Source organism: Ornithodoros turicata, chromosome 5, assembly GCF_037126465.1.
Source record: "Ornithodoros turicata isolate Travis chromosome 5, ASM3712646v1, whole genome shotgun sequence".
In the NCBI taxonomy this organism is placed as follows: domain Eukaryota; kingdom Metazoa; phylum Arthropoda; class Arachnida; order Ixodida; family Argasidae; genus Ornithodoros; species Ornithodoros turicata.
In genome coordinates, this window is record NC_088205.1 from 28,997,467 (window position 1) to 29,012,274 (window position 14,808).

Here is a 14,808-nt window from a genome sequence, read left to right on the forward strand (position 1 = left end):
AGACGAGCGTCCTACTCTCTAGGGATACACCGTTTCCCCAGCGCTTTGTCTATAGATCGTGTTCCACGAGAGGATGTCATTGAATTCCTAAATATAGGTTCTATTTCGCAAAATTATAAAGCTACTTGGAATACACTCATACAGACTTTTGCCACAGATTGAGACCATTTGTATTCGTGTTCCGCATTAATCAAACTAATTTGCATAATTAAGGCGGACACATGCGATCGAGTTTACGTTCGCTTCCGGCGAGAAATGGCGGCAACGTCGGAAAATTGTTTTTTTTTTGTTGAAGTGATGCAATCGGCGTAAGCTGAAGAACATGCTAGCATATACGACAAAACCATTATTTTCTTACGCAGGGATCTGGAAAACTGTAGTAAGTTTGTCGAATTTGTTGATTGCAATCAATCTGCTGTTGCTGTAGGGAATGACATCATTTCGGCCCAGACATCGCGGCTGTGCGTGCCGAGAGAAGCGATTTTGTTGCGTTTTCCATAAACTCCCGTGTATTCAACATTTTGACAAAGTTTAATTCGCTAAATCATTGGATCGCTTCAGACCTTAAAAAGGTTTACGAGAACCCTGTGAACAAAAATTTCCCAGAAGTGAGTCCACCTTAAACGTCGAAAAATTCGCAAGGAAAGACAGCATTTTTCTTCCTCAATTTGGAAGCCTATGGCCATAGCACACTATTCTAATCAAAATCGGGATGTGTTTCACAGGATTTCGACAAAAATTTGACAGCCGAAACTCAATCGCTGGGCGAAGAATGCCCGGTGAAATTAGCGTTTGTGGAACTATTGGTTCCGCCTTTATCGAGGTCAAGCGAAAAGCGGCGACGCAGTTTTATTCCGATCGAAGGCCTTGTCGCACAGCCCGTCATTATCAGTGGCTGGCGGTTGATGACAGACACCTTGGTAAAGGCGAAATGTGTGATTGTGGCGTGATTTTTCTTCTTGCACAAGAGGGAGGGTATTTGGACGGAGCCAACAGTTTCGCAAACCTAAATATCAGCGAGCGTGCTTCGCCCAGAGACTGATTTTCGCTGTCAAATTTTTGTCGAAAGCTTGTGAAAAACACCGTGATTCTGATTGGAATAGTGTTATGGCCATAGGCTCTCAAATTCAGTAAGAAAAATCCTGCATTTGCTTGGCAATTAAGGATTTTTGTTTTAATGCATTAAAATAAATGCATTAAAAGTTTAACTATGCAAATTAGCTTAATTAGACGTCACTACAGGCAATGCTTCCCGCCTTATTAGACCTTGAGTTGTGAGCAGTTATATCAGTGCATCAAGGTTTAGGCGCTACCAGTATACAGTAGATCGAAAACGATCGTCTCTCGTGATCCAAGAAAGAAAAGACAGCACGTGCGCGCGCTAGCGTTCAAGCGAGACAGCAAGTGTGAACCACCGAACTGCAGTAGGTACTGTACATTTATTTTTTAAGAACCCCTCCCTGCGTCTATCGAAGCGGACAAATAAAACCTGGCTTGCTTTATCTCGTAAAACAAGTCAAGTTTTGTTGAGGTTCGACTTCGAAACGATCTTTGAAAAAAAAAAAATTGTTGCACCACACTCTCGGCACATTGGACCCCAAATACTGGCTATGGGCATGGTTTACGCGCATGGTGTTACGCAATGTATTATGTGGAAATATCAGTTAATCTAAATCGAAAACAAGGAGGCGACCGAAATTTCCCCTTTTCAGAGCGCCCGCACGATGCCGGCGCATGATTCCACCGGGTATGCGAAGCAACGTAAGACTCGTGTGTCGCAGACGGTCATAGCGGTTTAGTAGCAGCGTTCCGTTATGGGTGCAGGCCATTACGATCATGTATGCTTTTCATCGGACTCGTACGAGTGCGACGAAGTTTCTTCGGAGCCGCGGGTGTACGCGAATAGCAACGCCCGTATTGCGCGGGTGTTCGCCGCGTATGACGAGTGTTCCTTCAGAGCCTCATCTATATATTTTTAGTTCTCTCAGACTTGTGTAGATTATCAAAGGTGATACGAGCGCGACCTTGTATACTCTATACCTCTTCGAGTCATCATTTTTGCATATGTGCCACGTTGAGTTGGTATAGGAGCAGCCGGGAAGAGTGTAGGAACAGCGTGACTCACCAACACTTTCGTTCTTCGGAGACCCATAGCTCGTGCATCAGACGTGCTCTGATGTCGAACATCTGAGATTCGAAATGGTTGGAACATATTCTACTGTGTCGAATCAGTCCACTTCATTCCAGTCTTCCAGAGCGCTGCCTCCCACTCACGGCTAAGCTTTTCATCTTTCGGGAAACGAAAATAGGCAAAATCCGACGTAGAAGACTGTTTGTTGTCGCAAGTTTTTATACACCACCTCTCTTTTCACCCATAACTAAAAAAAAAAGTTAGAGAGAGACCGAGAAAACTATAAGGCGTTGAACGTACACAAGCAAAGACCAAGCAGACGCATACCCACTGACGCAGAATGGCCACTCATTCTTGCTTGCAACACGTCCTTACAGCGGCGGCTCAGAGGCACCGCTCCTCACATTTCAAAAATCATTTTTGTGACATTAGCGCCGTTTTCAACCGAGGTGTTCGTAACCGAGTTTGAAACATGCGAATAATCGTAAAAGTAAGAGAAGCGTGTACCTGATTTTGTTCCGAAGTCTCCCTTTAACATGCTGGTCCATGATAATACAGCAGTGACGATAGTGCGAATTTCGACCGGCTCAACAAAGGTGTTAACAATTGAGCTTCAGTGAAAAAGTCGTGGCGCTGAACTTCTAACATGTAGGGCACCTTCCGGTCGTTTATTCATTTTATCTGTGCGTTCTGTCCCGGAGTTTCCAGTTCTTCAGCAAAGTCACTTTAGGGTTATTGCCATCGCAACCTCGTGATGTTCGCTCTGGATTCCATGTGTGTTCACAGACTGTGGGTATGGTGAAATGAAAAAGCACATTATCTGCTCACCTTGGTGGAAACGGGCCTCATCCAAAAGTCCATTGCTCCGACAATTCATTACTCCCTACTCTCACAATGTTCCCCACTTGCGTTGCTAGCGTATCACGATGGTTGTAAAATAACATATGAAATCTACGGAGTCGTTCAGTGACGTGCTTATTCGATAGGCGTAGGTTTGTGTGCTATTGCCCAGATGGTGGTTGAAACGTTCACAGTTTTCTCTTAGGCCATTCACTATGAGCTGGCCCCATAACGAAGTGGTCGACCGGAAGGCTGAGAGTCACAGCAGCTTGTCTTCTTGCGGCAACTACGAGGACGTGTGCAAGCCTCCGCCCGGTGCTCCTCCCATTCCTCAGCCCAAGAGGAAAGTGTCTCTCAGTCATCTGCCCTTCATTACGCAGCCTCAGAATGAACAGGACATTCGGTGCGGATGGTGCGGCTTTCGACCAGCTTTCCTCGAGAGGTTCGAGCATCCGCGGTACGTACCATAATGGTTCACGTTCTTTCTACTCACGCGCGTAGGATGCGTTAGGGGATTTCCTGTTGTGGGACCAGCTATCCAATGTCGTGAGCCAATAGATCCGCGAATGAAAGCAAGAGTTCCATGCCAGTAACGCCAATGCTGAATGCATACTGTATAGGTCTTGACTGCGACTACATGGAACCATGCCTTCTGAATAGTCACATAGATAAATGATCGGATGAATATATTCGTTCAATAACAGTAAACCAGCCGAAATAACTCGTCAATCTTGCAGAGTACCAACAATAAACGAGCAATAAATGTTAACCGATAAGCAATAGAACCAGCCGTAGCGTTTCTTCAAGACCTATAAGGTATCCAGAAGTACGATTGCGGAAACACGTATAGAGTTCGTTTTGCCCTAGCGCTGTAGGTCTTCTGATGACTTGAACACTAGGTCTTCTGATGACTTGATATCGCACCACGGCACATACTTTTCATTGCAGGTACGTGCTGCTTGTTCTGTGTTGCATGGTGTTCCTGCAAGGGCTCGTTGTTAACGGGACGGTTTACATGGTGTTGCCGACTATTGAGCGGCGTTTCCAGCTCAAGAGCTTTGAGACCGGTTCTGCGATTTCGATGTACTATATGGCATCCTGCATCTCTGCTCCCATTGTCACTCTTGTAGCGTCGAAGCGGAGCAAGCCCACATATCTAGCCATGGCTACCATCGTTATTGGGATTGGCACCATGGTGCTCACTATTCCACATTTTATGGCACCACGCTACAGGTACGTGCAAAAAGTCTCGCAAAACCTCGGTAACTCATAAAGTAACAGTTTCAAGTTACGTGTACCCATTTTATTCCAAGTGTCCGACAGGTCCCTCTAGCAATGATACAGTAGACTCAAAACATGTGGATCGGCCAGAACGCATTTCCAGATAATTGGCGGCAATGTATGATGGGTTCGGCACGAACCTTGGACAAACCTGATAGCAGCGACCTCAAGTGCCTCCTGCTGTGTATTGACACCCAGTTTCTGATAGTCATCGGTTCGCCGAGCGCAACATACCTTGAATTCGCTACGACAGGGCGAGTTTTCTAGTTTTTACTAAAGAGGTTCAAGGGAATACGCTATGCAAGCGTGTCTCTGCGAATGAGAGAAAGAAAAGGTTGGAAGAAAGCACGTGACAAAGCATATGTCCACTGAGAAAACAGCAATAAGGGGGCATTGGCAGACGAGCCCACAACGCTATGGTGAAAAGGACGAAACAACGTGGACCTCACGTGCAGCTGTTGTGGTATCTTATTTGAGAGCGATCCAATGAGACCGTTCTACGTGCGCGACGGGAAAGGGAAAAGCTAGAGGGGCTGCCCAAAAGGCTGACCTACTTGCATAGCGTATATCGTCCGAGACGCTTTCTTGTCGCTCCATCGATATCACACTGTCGCGGTGTGAGCATTAACAAGCACTCTTGATCTCGCTTTAGAATACGTACTAGCTCCTCCTGTCTCTCTCCTGGAACATAGCTCGATAATGGGATTGTGGCTTTTGGACAGAAGCTACAGCCTGAGTTCAAGATCATGGTAATCATAACTCCGGTAGTGTTCTTAGCTGTCAGACTTTGTAGCCGACATATGGTCGTCAATAGACCTTTACCCGAGAAACGTCATGACGTTGGCAGACGGACTGAAACCGAAACAAATCCGAAGGGGAGGACTGGGCGGTTCCACGAATGGGCATTTGTTCGCTGCCTCCGACTGAAAGAAAAGTAGGACGGGAGGTCGTGTCCCTTTCACGGACCATCGTAATCCCCTCAAGGCCATGACTTTCGGGCACGACCTTGTTCGCCCCCTATAGCTTTGAGCGTAGTTCAACTCTACCAAATTGGTGGCGCTGTCGAACACTATGACGTCATTTGCTTACAAACAGGGTCCATCGCAGCGGACACTGGAAGGATTCAGCAAGAACAGAAAAAAAGATTAGTCCCGTTTATTGTTGCAGGCATAGCTTATCTGAGGATGACCTTTGTCCAGCACAGCACCAAGACGCTGCAATCTGTGCATCTGCAAGAGGCAACTTGCGCACCTACCGTTACGTTTTCTGGTTGGGTCACCTGATTATGGGTGCCGGGTCCTCTCCCATGTACACTCTAGCACTGACCTACCTGGATGAGAATCTTCCTACTACTTTATCCACCAGATATATTGGTAAGCGGGACCTCATAACTGCAAGTATGCCTAGAGTATTGCATTTGACTTGCAGCTATCTATCATGCCACGTCGCTGCTGGGCACGGCTTCTGGGTTCGTACTCTGTGGATACATTCTGAATATCTACACCGACTGGGCTGTCGATGCGTCCAAGTAAGCTCATAGTGCAAGGATTCAGTTAATCACTACACTCTAAATCGTTTTACACCTTAAAGGGTGTAAATCAAAATGTTCATGGCGCACACCTTCTAAGGTGTATTTTAACACCCTCATGGCAATTGGGGTGTAAAGGGTGCAACGCCGAATAAAACTGCTGGGTTCGTGGCAATATGCTGGTAACTGTGTATTCACAATTACCAGCATATTGCATATAATCACATTGAGGTCCATATATGTATGTACATCAAGGTAATTAAATATGTGTGTAAACATGCAGAGCCGACATAAAGAAAATCATGTGTGGCGTGGCAGCTGTGCATGGCAATGAAGCATGGCAGCTGTATATGGCTTTTCGTAAAATTGTAGACCTTCTCATGAGAAGGCACCTCCCCCATATGCACGTTCATTACTTAGAACGTTGCATTTATTCGTTTCTTCAATGCTTTGCAGTGTTGTACCCACAAATATCTAACCCTTCTAAAATGCATTACATGGCTTATTATCCTCGACTCATCAGGATGTTTGGTCCTCTGCTAGCTGTATGGTGTACGCGTTTCGAAGGGAGACACCAGCATTTTAAAGATGTTGCTAGAAAAACTCGACATTTTAAGAACATAACCCTTTCATTAGCAAGAAGACATCAATTTTATCAAATGTACGTGTGGTCGCAGCCAGAAAGGCCACATCTACTGATGGTCCCAAAGAGATACTGCTTCAACATGCACCAGAAGCAATTCAGAGCTACATTCATGACCGTGATATTTACGCAGAATCTGTAGTCTATGTGAAAAGTGGAATTGATAATGATAACACGTTTGCTGTTGGCTGTGTTGTTGCCAAAGTATCTTCCGAGGAGGACTTACCCGCGTTCGTTGAGATTATACAGGCATATATGTTATTATCTCTGATACCATTTTTCTCATACAAACATTAACTACAGGTGAGTATGATGAGCACTATCATGTATTTGGTCTGTCTTGCAATGACGAGCAATGTGTTTTAAGAAATTTAAGCATTATATCTCAACAGATCTTCTGAATCTGCGTACATTACTAAATGTGGTAGACATGTTGTAAATCCACGCCATGCACTTTTGTAATGTAACTTCCCGTTTCCTGTTGTTGCATATATTTACTTTTGCTCATGTGAACTAAAATAAACAAACTCCCTTCTTACACCCAGGCGACACACTTATTACCATATTTCATATCAGGGTGTAGTACACCATTGTTACACCCTCAGAAACTTCCAAAACAAAGTTGTAGGGTGTGAAAGGGGTGTGATCATTGTTAATACACCTATTTTACACCTTTAAAGGTGTGAAACGATTTAGAGTGTAGGAAATATAGAGCTGAATCCTCAGTGACGATGCAGCGAGTAAGTTATATATCATGATGAGAAATGTAAAACGAATAATAGCTTGTGAAAGTTATTGCGGTTGTGGAAACATCAGCTGCGCGTGTCAGTTGCGTGTCTAGATGGACACCACACTGAAGATTTTTTTTTTTAAGACGACACATGTTGTGGTTTTGACGGTATGATTACAATACGTAGAAATTGGAACTTTATTTCAAAGGACCTTGTTAACGGTGGGTTCCTGGATGTAGGCAAAGTCACTGAGCATCATTTTGAACAACCATACTGAAAACACCCTAGAATGACGTAAAAAGACGAACACGGTTATGTTCGCCACCATCGGCTCGCCTGCTTTCTCGACGTTCTATCTGACATTTTGAAGCCTATATAATGCGCCGAAGCGGTGGACATGTTCCACAACTCCGTTTACTACTATCGCACTATTATGCAGAATGGGATTTTACATTCCAGGCATGGTCTCACAGCGGACAGCAAGGTCTGGGTGGGTGCATGGTGGCTCGGGTACCTAATAGGCTCCGCTCTATCGTTCATCGTTGCCTTACCAATCAGCCTTCTACCCAAACAGCTCCCGTGTAAGTGCAGTTTCTCATACATTCTTTCGGTGACACACTCCAATGTTGCATGTACTTCATTAGGCCGAATGTGGGCCCAACTGGAGGAAAGATGCGACGCCGTAACCAATAAGTCCAAGTCCCTGAAACATACGAACAATGACATCAAGCATTTGCCTTCAAATGTGGTACTGCTGCTGCGTAACCCAACATTCGTCTTTATCTGCCTCGCGGGAACCACAGAAAGTAAGATCTCTATCGAACCCGGTCTTGTGTCGTACCTGAAAAATTCGTAGCAAAAGCGACCGATTTGCGGGGAAACGCACATAAAAGTCGGGCAAAATCTTCGCCTGGCTGAATTCGTGTCAAATAAGAATTGAGCGACCCACGAAGAAAAAGAGATTCCCATGCATTTTCCAAGTAATACGCACATGTCGCGTAAGCTCGCTGCGTAAACCTTTGAGTTGGAGGGGTTCCGGAACGAAACGAGAACCATGTCTGGCGCCGTTCTTCTTTGCCTCCTTGTCTCCCTCTCTTCCTTGTTTCGGAACTCTTCAAGCCCAAAGAGATGCTTTAAACGCAGACGATGAAGAACTTGTCTTGTGCTAACGTCGTCATGGCGCACCCTTTCGACGAACGTAGCTGAAGTCACGGCCTTAAACCAAGGTTGTATGCTGTTTATCCGTTGCTTCTTTCTCACAATGCAGCTATGATCATAACGGGACTCGCGACATTCATCACCAAGGTATTTGAGTCGCAACTTGGATTGACCACTTCTGTCATCTCCAAGGTTTTAGGTAAGAATAGGGTTCATCCTGTTAGACTCCTCCCGACATGTATGTGTTTCAGGTTGCGTAGCCGTGCCTAGTGCGTGCGCAGGCATCCTTTTAGGCGGCCTGTGCGTCAACAAGTACAACTTGAGCATAGAAGGCATCATCCGCATGTGTCTTATATCTTCCGTCATTCCGTGGTTCACCAGCTTTATTTTCCTCTTCCACTGCCCGAATCTCTCGTTTTTTGGTCTCAACCATACGTCCAGCAGGTTTGTGTTCACTTAACATAAAAACTAGAATGGTGTAACGCCGTTCAAATAGTAGCTTCCGCGCCAAACAAGGAAACGGACTGGCGCCGTGGCCAGCTTTTGTTGATAGTATATACAATAAGTCGAGAGCGATCCCTGGGAGTGGCAACGACACGCGGGTGCTGCGAGACTTAAAGTAGCACAGGAGTCTGTTTTCTTTCTACAAAAATGTAAAGTAGGTCAGTAAGATCACCATGAGAAGTAATTCACACCACAGAGTCATAATTATCGCAGAAATTCAATTTAAAGCACGCCGCAAAAAGCAACCGAGCGCCACGGCGGTGGAGAGCAGTACCAGCCTGGGATCTGCCTGGGATCTCGCGCTGACGCTACAGGGGCCACGCTCGCTGATTTGTCCAGAGGAATGTCTGCGAGACTGCGACTCGGCTGTTCGGGGTTCTGAAAAAGCATTGCTCCTGGCTCGGTCATTATTCGGCCGCTCCTTCTATCCCCAATTCTCCGTGCGAACTGGCACAACTGGTTTACAGCGGCAAAGGGACAGGGCGCTGACCCCCATTGACCTAGCTAACTAGAACGAGTTGCCCCTGTAACGTCATCGGTCTCGTGGCATCATACCTTCTCGTTATGCCCGGATGGCAAGTTTAGGGTGAACGCGACCAGCTCCGGTGGCGCAGCGGTAACGCGTGCGCTTGGAGACTGGGAGGTCCGCGGTTCGAATCCGCGGGCCGGCTGTGCCGTCTGGGGTTCTTCCTGGGTTTCCCTCAGATGTGTAATAGGCGTATGCCGGCACAGTTCCCCTGAAGTCGGCCCATGGACGCAGCTATCCTCCCCCCAAGCGGATTCCGCTCGGTCTTCCACTTCACCCTTTCCTCTCCTCCTCTCCACCACCTTTCCCTTCCCGAGAAACATGCCGCCTAATCAGGCAGGCAGACCTCTCGGGTTCCTCCCAACGACACTCCTGCTCCTGCTCCCCTGGGTGAACGCGGGGAACCATGTTTATGTGAGTTTTCTTTCTTTCTTTCTTGTTTTTTTTTTGGTAATCAAATTGCGCACATCAAAACCTTTCGCACTATGCGGTAAAATGACACATCAGATGTCTGAATCGGATTATTTATTCATTTATTTTATTTATTTATTTTTTTGTCTCCCTGTGTACTCCCTTAAGGGTACCGTAAAGCAGTAGGCGTGCAACGTCAGAAAATTTATCTGTTCGACAGCCACACCTTTCGCGACTCTTACGTCACAATTTTCCTCCCAACTGCACTTGTAGTTTTTGGAAAATCGAAATGGAAAGCTACTTGCAGTGTTGCCACCATCCTCGCACTGCTCGTCGAGTATGGCGGCAAAACTACATTGCACGCGTATAACACCGGGCGTAAAACGGAAAGTCTGCTACGTAATACGTAGCCATCAGGAGCAGAAAATCATTCTTAGGGACGTAGATCTCTGCTGCTTGATAGACTGCATTATTTCCCACCAGACGTCGGTCCGAGAATTTGCATCGCAATTTTGCTAACAAATTAAATATGTTAAAACCTGTTGCGTTGAGTTTACAGGCAATAAACTGTAGAATTAAGCCAATGCAATGCGGTACCCTTAGCTGAGCCTACACTCTTATTTTGGTAACCTTAATATAAAGGTAAAAAATTGGACAAAAATATGCCTTTATCTATAAGTCTACACAGTTGCCTTTGGTTCCTTTAAGCTAGAAGTCTACAGGGTTCCCTGGGAAAATATCGCGGTTACCTATAAATTAAGAGTACATATGCCTTTTATATGTTTTGTTGTAACCCCTAACCAGGGTAGTGACTTGTGGCCAAATTTACCTCATAATTTATTATTTAAGTTTAATCCTTTATTGTGGGTGCTGGTTATAACAGGGAAATGGCGGGCAACATATGAGAGAGAACACTGTATGTGTGTGGAGAGAAAAAACAGTACAATCAAGTCAAGGTTAGTGCCAGAAATATGTATTTTTGAATGCTTACAAGGTATATAAATCAGGATAGATACATTCAGATGCATTCAGTAATGTCAAAATGCAGCCCTTCACGATAATAATATACACCACATTCATAAATACGTACAGTCCAAATCAGGCTGAGCTGTTTTGGTTAGCTGACTGGAACTACAAGGCTGTTCTTGCTGTGAAACATTTCTTGGCAGTGAACCTATTTGGCAAACAAAAATACTTTACTCAATATGATAGTATTAGAGTTCGTGTTTTTCTCAGTCATGGCAAGGCACATTAATAAAAGTAACTGTAGCTGCATTTGTGAATACACCACACTGGTACCAAAAGAAGCATTAGTTTCCTATTGTTTCAAAGAAGCTGTTTTTCTTTCCGTGCGACTTTTCAAACAGAGCATTATAGCTCTGGACGCTGTACTTTGAGTGGGATAACATTGTGGCTCAGACGTATATGGAGTACAAGCAAAGCAAGAAACTGTGCACACACTAATACCATGAAATTTACTGCATAAAAATTGCAACTCTTACTGTCTATGTTGTGACTTACGCGTTCCTCGACTTCAGCGCTCCCCTATCGATTCCATTTTCTTTTGGATTACTTATTAGCGACGTACTTATAATAACACTTTCATGCGAAATTTGTTTCAAAACAGTTAGCACCGCGCACTGTCCATCCTGTCGTTTTTATTACCTGAAATCTAACCAAGAAAACGCCATTACGGCCTTCGCAGTCGAGATACCCATGGACTAGTGATTGGTGATTTGCGGCAAGCTTTTTTTTTTTTAACGCATCTATTTCACAAAGTCCAGAGTGCTTTCCCGGAGTATGCTCGCAGTAGCAGCACAATATTCTTTTCGGCATACCCGCTTCGTTGGTCTCCCATATATACTCTGGGCAGTCGCGGTGTCCATCAGTGCACCTCCCGCGGCGTACCCCATGGATGTCCGTATTCTGAAACAGCATGGCCGCTTGAAACAGTAAGCAAGTTTCAACGACGTGGGCGTCCACTAGCCGCAAGCTGTCAGCTTACCTGCTTCGGCGCGAAGGTACCGCAGGAATACCGGGTTATCACAAGCAGCAAGTCGGAGTTCGAACCCCAAATGATCGCTAAGAATTTAAATGCAACGCAACCGACCGCGTCCGTTGTTCTCGACTTGTTCGCACGGCTCACTTCACATGACAACGCACCTCAGTTGAAGAAAGATAAAGACTCACGTGCAGCGCGAGCGCTCGGACAAGTCACGCGGGCTGTTTTTAGAAGTTGTCACCGTTGCCTTTATTTCCAGGGAACACCGAATTTACAAGTGACGCTGTTTCGGAATGTAGTCGTCACCTCTAAAAATGGGCTGTAACCTTTCCCGCCACTCGTTGTAACCGCAATATAGGACTGTAACCTTTCGAAGAGAAAAGAGTACCTTTTATGCTAGAAGTTACGGCTTTTTATACGTAACGTTTACGGTTACCAGATTAAGAGTGTACACTAGACGTGACCGGCAGGAAACTGCATTTCAAGGGAAGAATAGTGGGACGCTTGAACAACAAACCAGTCTTCTACAGAGTTGTAAACAATCCCGAAGGTGTGGCTGCGCGAGTTTTGAGCTCATTGTCGAAGGGTTGTCTTCGTCTTACCGCGTGAGACTAAATGGACATGGGTGTCTACGCGCACTCACTTTATCATTTGCTGGTTGTACATAATATGGCGATCACATGTAGGAGCCGCATGTAATACACAATTTGGCTTCCATAATTCCATATAGTACGTAAAACTATGAAGCGTGACCGTGACCACTTTAATGAGAATGTGATCACTGGGCTCGAAAGGCTACGAGCTAGGCGGATACGTAGAACCCCGGCATCTGAAGAGGAGTTCAGTTCAACTGCGCTCATATACTGGGGATTGTGTCATTTCTGCAACATTTGAACGCCGTAAAGCACGCTTAGATTATTTTTTTTTTTTGTGCTCTTTGGATCATCAAATTACCTTTGTGCAAGAGCATTTTGTGCAGAGTATTCTCTTCCTTTTTGTCAACGTGGCGATTCCCGCGATTCATTCTGTAGTGTGTCATATAGTCTCTGCACCGCCACCGCCATTGACGGCCTATGACATTATGGAAAGCTGTGAGTAAAATGGCCACTTCCTCGCACGCCGTTGCATTAACGTCACTTCTCTCAGGTTTCTTGTCAACAATGTGACGACAAAATTCGACCAGTCATGCAACGCCTACTGTGGATGTCCAATAGAGAACTACAACCCAGTCTGTGGCAAAGACAAGAGCACGTACTTTTCGCCCTGTTTCGCTGGCTGCCGAAGGGACTATATTTTCGAAAGCTTTAAAGCAAGTAGACTTCCGATGGCACTCGTATGTTTGCAGGAAAGACACTCGTTTTACGTCACTTTTTTGTTCGCCTTTCTGGCGCAGGTGTATACGGACTGCGAATGTATCAACCATGAGGGTGAGTCATTCATAGTGAACACGGGCACCACGGAGCGAGTCCAAGCGGATCGCAAGAAGTGTCACCAGCAGTGCGATATTCTTCCCAGCTACATCGTGGGAATGATCCTTTATATGTTCGCTACGTTTCTCACCTACACTCCGGGATTGTCGGCGACTATACGGTAAGCGCTGCCAACATTCTGAGCATTGTGTAGGAACCTTGTTTCTTCCAGATGTGTGGACCAAGACTTGAAAGGCATAGCACTGGGATTCCAGTGGACGGCCGTGATTTTCTTAGGTTCGTTAAATAAAACGTAGAAGCTTGACTGACCGAATTGACGCAGGTGCGTTTCCGGCATCCGCGGTGTTTGGTTACGGCATCGACAATAGCTGCATTCTTTGGAACTCTGTGTGCGAGAAGGCGGGCGCATGCGCGGTGCACGACAACGAAGTGATGGCTCGGAACCTGTTCACTGCCACCATTGTGTTGAAAACACTCTCAGTATTGTTCTTCACGAACGCCCTTATATTCACGACACCCGAAGCTGACAAAGATGTGCCGGCCGGAGGATCTGTCGAATACGACTCGAGTTCCGCTGTGGTGCCTCTGTCTCAGGGTCGTCGCGATCGACTTCGACGCGCATCCGTTCTATCTCTCTATTGAAATATATTAAATGGGTACACAATATCACTGGTTTTCGCTTGCATTAACGCAATTGCCACGCATGGGAGGCTTTACTTGCGCTATTACTACCCTGTGGTTCATGGATGTACTTTTTTTTAAACCATTGTTGGGAATATGGCCGACCTGGTGCAAAACTCCTCGTTTCACGTAACGTAACAGTTGCCACCCAAACATCAATTCCTTCATCATTGCCTTCTGCCATCACTCGGCAGCTTCTCGCCTTTTTCTTTTTTCTTTTTAGCTTTACATCAGCCTTACCCAATCCATTTGGCGGGCGAATAAAACTCCAACCCTCTATTCACCAGTAGTTGTATTCGCGTCGTACGCGTACTCCACAAAATATTGTCGTGGACAATGCAATTGCGCAACTAAGCAGTAATGGAGCAGAGTAATGGATGTGCATGCGCAAAATTGTTTTGTTTTTCGCTATGAACTTCGTCTTTGACTGAAACGCGAGTTGCATCTGCGCAAATTTCTAGAGAACGAGAAGCTGAAACACGTTCCGGGAGGGGTAACACGGCGTTTAAGCTCGAGATTTGCATCTGCGCAACCTTCGTTCATCTTACTGTGTCCAATAAGTGGTGCATATAACTACACTGACACTACCAGATAATTTATGTAATACTTGCTGTTGTAGTTTACACATTTAAAGGGGTTGTGACATTTTGATAGACATGATTCATTGCACACGCGCACGATGTACTACATGTCACAGTATGGAGGAAAAAAACTGTGTCGTAGGTTGCGATTTATACAACCGTCGCACAGACGAACTTTCAATGAGTGACACTTGCACTTTGTGTCATTCGTGTGCTGTCACACGGCATCTTTTAGTGACACTTGGCGGAAAGTGCATGAAGGATATAGTGAGTTCCCCAAACTCCCTTCACTTCTCTTCGGCGAACCGAGTGCGTAACCTCGACGGCAGGCTTTGCGGTACAGGCAAAACCATTGACTAAA

The 14,808-nt window shown here is 45.6% G+C and overlaps 1 protein-coding gene across 1 annotated transcript; it reads left to right on the forward strand.

Moving 5' to 3' along the window:
• The first annotated feature begins 1,374 nt into the window (after positions 1-1,374).
• LOC135395449 (solute carrier organic anion transporter family member 4A1-like) lies at positions 1,375-13,851 on the forward strand. Its single transcript, XM_064626647.1, has 13 exons — positions 1,375-1,428; positions 3,177-3,428; positions 3,920-4,204; positions 5,420-5,625; positions 5,681-5,780; positions 7,614-7,735; positions 7,799-7,960; positions 8,422-8,511; positions 8,564-8,756; positions 12,902-13,064; positions 13,149-13,345; positions 13,397-13,461; positions 13,508-13,851. Exons 2-13 carry the CDS (start codon positions 3,187-3,189, stop codon positions 13,825-13,827), a joined length of 2,145 nt encoding a protein of 714 aa, XP_064482717.1. The 5' UTR covers positions 1,375-1,428; positions 3,177-3,186; the 3' UTR covers positions 13,828-13,851.
• The last annotated feature ends 957 nt before the right edge of the window (positions 13,852-14,808 follow it).